Below are 9,293 nucleotides of genomic sequence, written 5' to 3'. Positions count from 1 at the left end.
TGATGAACATCTTCAGGATTTACAACGGCATTGACGCGTGATAAAAACACATCTTTTAGTTCATTTGTAAAAAATAAATCAAGTAATTTATTATTCGAATTTTGTATGTTTTGTATGCTAATTTGAAAAAGACCATCTTTTAACAAGTTTTCAACAAATTCAGATTGATATCCATTTCTTAGCATTGGTACGGAGTAATTCATTTCCTCACAATATTTCCATGTAATAGATGGAATGTTAAAATCACCAGACAAAACAATCAAATCAGAGGGTCTCGCAGTAGATAGGACCGATTGGATAGCAGTCAAATGAGCATTATAAACATCGTTACAAGAACCAGGAGGAATATAGGAGCAAGTCACAAACAATGAATTATGGCCGCACCTTATTTTCACTCCTATATATTCAATTTGAAGTTCATTTGGAATATCAATTTTTGATGAAGCAAATTTCGAAGAAACAGCAATTAGGACGCCGCCACCAGATTTCTTCAAACCAGTTGTGCGGTCACATCTATAAATTTGGTACTTGTCGCATAAGATTTCAGTATTTAAGATATTACTTTGAAGCCAGGTTTCAGTAAATATAATCAAATCATAATCAAAGCCAAAGCTATCCGTATATAGGTTGCATAATTTTGTGTTAAGTCCCCTAACATTCTGATAAACTAAAGTAAAATTCGTATCAGACAGGGTTTTATTCAGTTTTTTGATTGCTCAACGGGACGTGCAGGTAAACGGGCAACTCTATCTCTAAAAACAAATTCATGCACCACAGCTCTGTAAGGCCAAAATTCCGGATTGACCACTGTGTCAAAAATGTCCTCAGGTACGAAAATTTTGAATGACGACTTGTTCCTCCTCTCTACAAATTGCAGTTTAGATACCTTAATGTCTACATTTGCATTCAGTTTTGATTTTATGTAGAAATGAATATCATCCTCAGTTGTTTCTGGAGCAAAACGGGCAGCAAAAATGGTTTTCATTGGGGGTAAGACCCTTAAAGGTTTTGGAGCTGAACCAGCAGGCGATTGATTTGTAGGTGTATTAAAAGGAGAAAAGAATGAATTAGTATCAGTTAACACAGTAGCTGGTGCCACTACTGTTCCAGTGTTCAGTGAATTCGAATGCGACGGGGTAATAATAATAGGTGGAATAGGTAAAGGTGCAGTTTCAGCGTTGTTAGTAGGAATGACAACAGTCTCTGAATCGTGAATATTATTATTGGTGTTAACTAGTGTCGGAGAAATTGTTTCAATCTCATTGTTAGATGAATTCTTGTTAGATTTAGATTTCTTCCTTTTTCTGGAGTTTTCAGTTGGTGATTGTAACACTATGTCCAAGTTTGAAGAATTATCGAGAATATTCTTATATTTTTTAAAGCGATCTGAGATCAAATCAAAATCCCTCGAAATATCATCGAGTCTGGCTCTACAGTTTTTAAAAAAGGTAAAAAACTCGCCATCAATATGTTTGCACTTTTCACAGCACCACCGCAGACCCTTATCTTCACGTAAGTTGTCAATTGTGCGTGCTGCTAATTGCGCACATTTTGAATGGTAACTTGTTGAACAAATCCAGCACGAAATCATTTGTTCATCCAATTTAGTGATACGACACGATGGTATAGGGCAAGCCATTTTTCAATTTTTCTTAATATGTCAAAGACAAGAATGTGGATGCAAATATATTTCCAACAATTTCGCAATGAATAAATATATGATTCAGACTTGAAATCAAATGTGAAATTTAATACGTAAAATCCAAAGTATACTTCTAGGCATATACAAAATCAGAGTTGAGTTTAGGTTAGCAAATTCAGTACTTAGCTATTTCAACAACCAGTGATTAGTACTTAGCCTGATCAACAACCACAGAAAAACTTTTGAAATGAGCTTTTATCAATCAAAACAGAAGGAGAACAGTGGAATGACGTTTCGCTGGCCAACACTATTGAGTGAGGAGTAAGCTGACGTTTCTAATTTGTGTACTCACAGGTCAAAGCGCCTTTTCTCTTTGTTTACAGAAACCTCGAAACAACAACAAAAACTGAAATATTTGTATTGCTTTCGATGGTTTGCAGTTTTATAAAACTTTATAAAAATACAGCTTTCAACACAAAACAGCTCAAACGAAATATGTCGAACAGAATGCAAAAGCTTTAGATCACGTTAAGCACCGGTTTTAGCACAAGTTAAGCGAGATATTCACAATGAAATTTTAATTTTAATTGGAGCAACTTGAAAACACGTCCAACAATGTAACAATGTTGACAAACACTCCCATATATAGCTTTCGCCCGATTTACACTCAAATGACCACAGAGGCCAATTTTTTGCTCCGATTTAGTAGAAATTTTGCACAGGGGGTAGAATTAGCATTCTAGCTATGCGTGTCAAATTTGGTTGAAATCGGTTCAGATTTAGATATAGCTCCCATATATAGCTTTCGCCCGATTTACACTCAAATGACCACAGAGGCCAATTTTTTGCTCCGATTTAGTTGAAATTTTGCACAGGGAGTATACTTAGCATTGTAGCTATGCGTGCAAAATTTGGTTGAAATCGGTTCAGATTTAGATATAGCTCCCATATATAGCTTTCGCCCGATTTACAGTCATATGACCACAGACAAGGCCGTATTCAGGGGGGGGATGAGGGGGATCAAACCCCCCCCGAAATGAATGAATATTTTTATATAAATAAATATATATTTTAGCTGCATAGAAAAATCTTATCGAAGATGTTGAAGAAAAGCTGGAGGTTTTATTTTGAAAAACGCTTACCTATAAAACTTGCACAAATCATAGAATACTAGTTGAAAAGCCCGTCAAACGATGGTCGAAAAAACTGATTGTTTTTGTTCTCGCACCACAAATTTCATTTTTGGAAAATGTCTTTCTGCTTTTTATTTGTATTTGTTGTTCTTTTTGTGAATATCCCAATAAACACAGGATGAGCGTTTTTCAAATGCAACAACTTTTCAGTTTGAGGGTAAATATAATTTTCAACATAAATTCAACTTGACTTGAAATAGCTCATCTTCAATACATCTTTAAATTGTTTGCGAATTACTTCCAATTTGCCAAAATGTTGACGAAATCTTTGAAAAGTTGTTGAAGATAATATGATAAAACTTTGACAAAACACTACCCTAAAATGCAATGAAAAAACCATGTGGTTTTCAATACTTATTTGTGCAACGAAGTTCGTGGTCAATTGCAAGAAATAAAAAAATGGAAAATTTTAGACAAATAACCAAATAGTTTATAAAAATAGGTAAGTGAAAATAAAAAATGAAATAAAACTTTAAGGAAGTCACTAAATGTATATCTCTTTGCAGAAAACTAAAATTATGGATTCTACGTTCTTGAAAACATTAAAAAGCTGACCGATGAAAAAATGGTGGACAATTAACTGGAACTGCTTCAAATAGTTTATAATAATTGGTACGTCAATATGAAAAATTAAATCAACACTTTAGAGAAGTCACTAAATTTAAATCTCTTTGCAGAAAACCAAAATCTTTGGATGCTACATTCTTGCAAACATTAAGAAGCTCCCCGATGAAAAATGAGTGGCTTATCGACAAGAAAAAGTTTCCAGAAACATTACAAGTGCAACCAATTAAAATTGTTAAAAACAACAAATTGTTGAAATCAACAACTTCTGGATGAAAATGTGCATCACATCGTCAGTTTAATTCATATGCTATTATCAGTTTAAAATGGATATTTTGTGAATTCCTTCTGCTGGAAATCAATTCTAACACCCGGTCCAGTACGTTCCTAATTTCAAATTGCCCGCATGTTAATAAATTTTAATGCTGTTTTATGACACCAAAAGGAAGGAAATCGAATTATCAATGCAAAAGTGTTTACTAATAATGTTTAAGATATTTAAAGTTTTGTTGTTTGTTTGTTTTTTTTTTTTCTTTGTTCTTATTTGTTGATATGTTTAATAAGATTATTATTTATCAATTGGTATTGTAGTGTATTATGTAGTGTAGTGTATTATTATATATTTTATTTTGATGAAAATGAATAAATTATACAAAATTCATAGAATTTTGGCTTTGACTTTCAATTTGAAGTGGGGATATCATTCATACAAATTTAGGTTGAAAAGTATTTGCAACGATGTTAATTTTGAATTTGACTCGCATCGAAAATTGTTTGACAAATTATTGAGTAGCGATGCATTTCAGTTTGAGGATAACACTTGAGAAATTATTGCTATTGTGTCGAATTTTACTGTTGAGGGTAATGTCTGTTTTTTGTTGAGAACGCGATTTTCTCAACAATTTCTCAACTTGAATATTACCCTAATCCTTTGAAAAAATGTTTGAAAAATTGTTGAAATTTAGCATTTTTCAAACGTTTGTGTTTATTGGGATGACTCGCTTTGTTTGGCCATAGCAACAACAACGAAACAGCCAAACACACATGTGTAAATGAAATGGCGCAAAACCTGCGAAAAGAACCTGCCTAATTCAGCGATGGAAGCACTTGGAGAGTGCAATAAAGAGATATTTCCAAACGTGAATATTCTTTTAAAAATTTTGGTCACTTTGCCAGTTACTCAGGGATGGAAAATACAATTTTTAAGAAAGTACTAAAAAGGTATTTTTTGAGCGGAAAGGTACTTTTTACTAAATTTCAACAAAAATTTCACTGGAAAATTATTGTCAAGAGACTAAATTTTAAAGAAAATAAAATTTTGACAAAAGTTTCTATATAAATAAAATTTTGCAAAAATTTTCTATAAAAATAAAATTTTGCAAAAAAAATCTGTAGAAAAAAAATGTAGCAAATTTGTTTCTATAGAAATAAAATTTTGCAAAAATTTACTATAGAAATAAAATTTGTAAAAAATTTTCAATTGAAATAAAATTTTGACAAAATTTTCTATAAAAATATAATTTTGCAAAAATACTATATAGAAATAAAATGTTGACAACATTTTCTACCGAAATAAAAAATCGATTATATAGAATCGCATTCTTTTTTCGACTAAAACATTCTTGAAGTTCAATAAAATCCTGTTTTTGACTATGTCTTTTACAAAATCGAGATTTTCTTCCCACATGAACATGTCTGTTTTGCCATATTTGTAAAAGACTATTAGCAAATAAGGTTGATAAAGACTTTCTCAAAATATTAAAATATTTTGTCAAAGCTATTGTACCATAAATCTCAAAAATTTCTACACAAAAGGTACTAAATCATTCGCGGGGGTACTACGGTACTGACCGGGGTGGAAAAGTATTGAAAAAAGTACTATAGTACTGCATTTTCCATCCCTGCAGTTACTACGTACTCATCCGAACTTTCATTTTCAACAATGAAGAGATTAAAGACGTATCTTAGAAATTCGACTACCCTGCCAACATTTTTTGAATTTGGGGGCGCTTCTGAGAATCCCCACTATATCGAAAACAATCATATACGACATCAAAAACTCGTCGGAAAAATGCCGTCACTATTGAGAAGTTGTACCACGCCAAGTTACTACGAAAAAGTTTCTCATCAGTGCAATTATTAGGTGCCTATTTAGATCCCCTGCAAACTATCAGAAAAAGTGAATTTTAAGGTATTTGTAGAAGAATCATTGTGGTCAAGTAAAACACGATTGTGTAGATGTTTATTGATTTGATTAAACATTTATAATTTCTTATAAATAAAACATTTTTCGGTTTATCTCATCACATTTAACATAATTTTTTGCATTAATAAAAGAATGATGTTGAGTTTTAAGTAGCAAGTTACATATTGCAAAGTCTATCAGCCAGTTTGTTTATTTTCGATGGAGACAGCGTGCCTGGAAAAATATTTGAAAAACGATCACTTTATTCTATTTGGAAAGTCGAAAATTGTTCACCATATACCTTTCACAATTTTAAGCGTAATATCTATGTCTTCAATACTTTATTTTCGTTTTTATTTAAATAAAATATAACAAGCTGGTTGCGCTTGGCGTTTCACAAAAAATAAAATGGCTCTTCTAACAGTAGTGATGGCAAAATACTTTCATGTACATTTTGTACTTTTTGATATGCTTCCCCCATCACAGTTCGCGATGGTTGTGGTGACATTTACGAGTCTGTGGTAGCGATGAGGATGAAATGTAACTTTGAAATGCTGGCAGGGATAGCGAGAGTAGACTCAATGGATTGGTTCATCACCGAATAAATGTGCCGACTGAAGAAGTAATTGATTTATTTGCTGCCCAAAAAGCCCGTCGGCTCAATTTAATGTCCGTCTGTCTGTCTGTCTGTCTGTCTGTCCGTCCGTCTGTCTGTCTGTCTGTCTGTTGATGTATTTTTGTGTGCAAAGTACAGCTCGCAGTTTTAGTCCGATTGTCCTAAAATTTGGTATGGGGTCCTGTTTCGGCTCAAAGACGATCCCTATTGATTTTGGAAAAAATCGGTTCAGATTTAGATATAGCTGCCATATATATTTTTCACCGATCTGGTCATAATTGGTGTGTATATCAACCGATCTTCCTCAAATTCCGTACATCCCAATATTTTATGAGTCTCGAAAAACTCGCAAAATATCATCCAAATCGGTTCAGATTTAGATATAGCTCCCATATATAGCTTTCGCCCGATTTACACTCCTTTGTCCACAGAGGCCAATTTTTTGCTCCGATTTAGTTGAAATTTTGCACAGGGAGTAGAATTAGCATTATAGCTATGCGTGTCAAATTTGGTGGAAATCGGTTCAGATTTTGATATAGCTCCCATTTATAGCTTTCGCCCGATTTACACTCATATGACCACAGAGGCCAATCTTTTACTCCGATTTAATTGAAATTTTGCACAGGGAGTAGAATGAGCATTGTAGCTATGCGTGCCACATTTGGTTGAAATCGGTTCAGATTTAGATATAGCTCCCATATATAGCTTTCGCCCGATTTACACTCATATGACCACAGAGGCTAATTTTTTGCTCCGATTTAGTTGAAATTTTGCACAGGGAGTAGAATTAGCATTGTTGCTATGCGTGCCAAATTTGGTTGAAATCGGTTCATATTTAGATATAGCTCCCATATATATGTTTTTCTGATTTCGACAAAAATGGTCAAAATACCAACATTTTCCTTGTAAAATCGCCACTGCTTAGTGGAAAAGTTGTAAAAATGACTCTAATTTTCCTAAACTTCTAATGTAAAGGGTGATTCTTTTGAGGTTAGGATTTTCATGCATTAGTATTTGACAGATCACGTGGGATTTCAGACATGGTGTCAAAGAGAAAGATGCTCAGTATGCTTTGACATTTCATCATGAATAGACTTACTAACGAGCAACGCTTGCAAATCATTGAATTTTATTACCAAAATCAGTGTTCGGTTCGAAATGTGTTTATCGACAAATTTTGTTCAGCGATGAGGCTCATTTCTGGTTGAATGGCTACGTAAATAAGCAAAATTGCCGCATTTGGAGTGAAGAGCAACCAGAAGCCGTTCAAGAACTGCCCATGCATCCCGAAAAATGCACTGTTTGGTGTGGTTTGTACGCTGGTGGAATCATTGGACCGTATTTTTTCAAAGATGCTGTTGGACGCAACGTTACGGTGAATGGCGATCGCTATCGTTCGATGCTAACAAACTTTTTGTTGCCAAAAATGGAAGAACTGAACTTGGTTGACATGTGGTTTCAACAAGATGGCGCTACATGCCACACAGCTCGCGATTCTATGGCCATTTTGAGGGAAAACTTCGGAGAACAATTCATCTCAAGAAATGGACCGGTAAGTTGGCCACCAAGATCATGCAATTTGACGCCTTTAGACTATTTTTTGTGGGGCTACGTCAAGTCTAAAGTCTACAGAAATAAGCCAGCAACTATTCCAGCTTTGGAAGACAACATTTCCGAAGAAATTCGGGCTATTCCGGCCGAAATGCTCGAAAAAGTTGCCCAAAATTGGACTTTCCGAATGGACCACCTAAGACGCAGCCGCGGTCAACATTTAAATGAAATTATCTTCAAAAAGTAAATGTCATGGACCAATCTAACGTTTCAAATAAAGAACCGATGAGATTTTGCAAATTTTATGCGTTTTTTTTTTAAAAAGTTATCAAGCTCTTAACAAATCACTCTTTATATATATCGAGCGATAAATCATAAATAAACTTTTGCGAAGTTTTCTTAAAATTGCTCCAGATTTAAATGTTTCCCATATTTTTATACCCTTCACCACTACTGTGGTACAGGGTATAATAAGTTTGTGCATTTGTATGTAACGCCAAGAAGGAAAAGTCTGAGACCCATCGTTTAGTATACCGATCGTCTTAGAATTAAATTCTGAGTCGATTTAGCGATGTCCGTCTGTCTGTCTGTCTGTCCGTCTGTCTGTTGATGTATTTTTGTGTGCAAAGTACAGCTCGCAGTTTTAGTCCGATTGTCCTAAAATTTGGTATGGGGTCCTGTTTCGGCTCAAAGACGATCCCTATTGATTTTGGAAAAAATCGGTTCAGATTTAGATATAGCTGCCATATATATTTTTCACCGATCTGGTCATAATTGGCGTGTATATCAACCGCTCTTCCTCAAATTCCGTACATCCCAATATTTTATGAGTCTCGAAAAACTTGCAAAATATCATCCAAATCGGTTCAGATTTAGATATAGCTCCCATATATAGCTTTCGCCCGATTTACACTCCTTTGTCCACAGAGGCCAATTTTTTGCTCCGATTTAGTTGAAATTTTGCACAGGGAGTAGAATTAGCATTATAGCTATGCGTGTCAAATTTGGTGGAAATCGGTTCAGATTTAGATATAGCTCCCATATATAGCTTTCGCCCGATTTACACTCATATGACCACAGAGGCTAATTTTTTGCTCCGATTTAGTTGGAATTTTGCACAGGGAGTAGAATTAGCATTGTTGCTATGCGTGCCAAATTTGGTTGAAATCGGTTCAGATTTAGATATAGCTCCCATATATAGCTTTCGCCCGATTTACACTCATATGACCACAGAGGCTAAATTTTTTCTCCGATTTAGTTGGAATTTTGCACAGGGAGTAGAATTAGCATTGTTGCTATGCGTGCCAAATTTGGTTGAAATCGGTTAAGATTTAGATATAGCTCCCATATATATGTTTTTCTGATTTCGACAAAAATGGTCAAAATAGCAACATTTTCCTTGTAAAATCGCTACTGCTTAGTCGAATAGTTGAAAAAATGACACTAATTTTCTTAAACTTCTAATACATATATATCGAGCGATGAATCATAAATAAACTTTTGCGAAGTTTCCTTAAGATTGCTTCAGATTTAAATGTTTCC

At 34.2% G+C, this 9,293-nt stretch overlaps 1 protein-coding gene and 2 long non-coding RNA genes across 3 annotated transcripts; 1 reads left to right on the top strand and 2 right to left on the bottom strand.

Annotated features, from left to right (window-relative positions):
• Positions 1–700: 700 nt before the first annotated feature.
• Positions 701–1,639, bottom strand: LOC142224977 (uncharacterized). Its single transcript, XM_075294753.1, has one exon. The coding sequence runs from the start codon at positions 1,637–1,639 to the stop codon at positions 701–703; it is 939 nt and encodes a 312-aa protein (XP_075150868.1).
• A 1,305-nt stretch (positions 1,640–2,944) lies between these two features.
• Positions 2,945–4,065, top strand: LOC142223750 (uncharacterized). The gene is made up of 3 exons (XR_012718888.1): positions 2,945–3,277; positions 3,342–3,447; positions 3,513–4,065. It is a non-coding gene; the product is annotated as an uncharacterized LOC142223750 (long non-coding RNA).
• Positions 4,066–5,608: 1,543 nt separating this feature from the next.
• LOC142223749 (uncharacterized) lies at positions 5,609–6,093 on the bottom strand. The gene is made up of 2 exons (XR_012718887.1): positions 5,886–6,093; positions 5,609–5,818 (listed from the first exon to the last, which is right to left on the bottom strand). It is a non-coding gene; the product is annotated as an uncharacterized LOC142223749 (long non-coding RNA).
• Between the last annotated feature and the right edge of the window lie 3,200 nt (positions 6,094–9,293).

Source organism: Haematobia irritans, chromosome 2 (assembly GCF_050003625.1).
Source record: "Haematobia irritans isolate KBUSLIRL chromosome 2, ASM5000362v1, whole genome shotgun sequence".
Taxonomy (NCBI): Eukaryota; Metazoa; Arthropoda; class Insecta; order Diptera; family Muscidae; genus Haematobia; species Haematobia irritans.
Note: the sequence above shows the minus strand (reverse complement) of the source record. Positions and strands in the feature narration are given on the sequence as shown.

Coding starts and splice junctions, on each gene's coding strand:
- LOC142224977 (XM_075294753.1), bottom strand. CDS start 1,639: ATGGCTTGCCCTATACCATCGTGTCGTATCACTAAATTGGATGAACAA.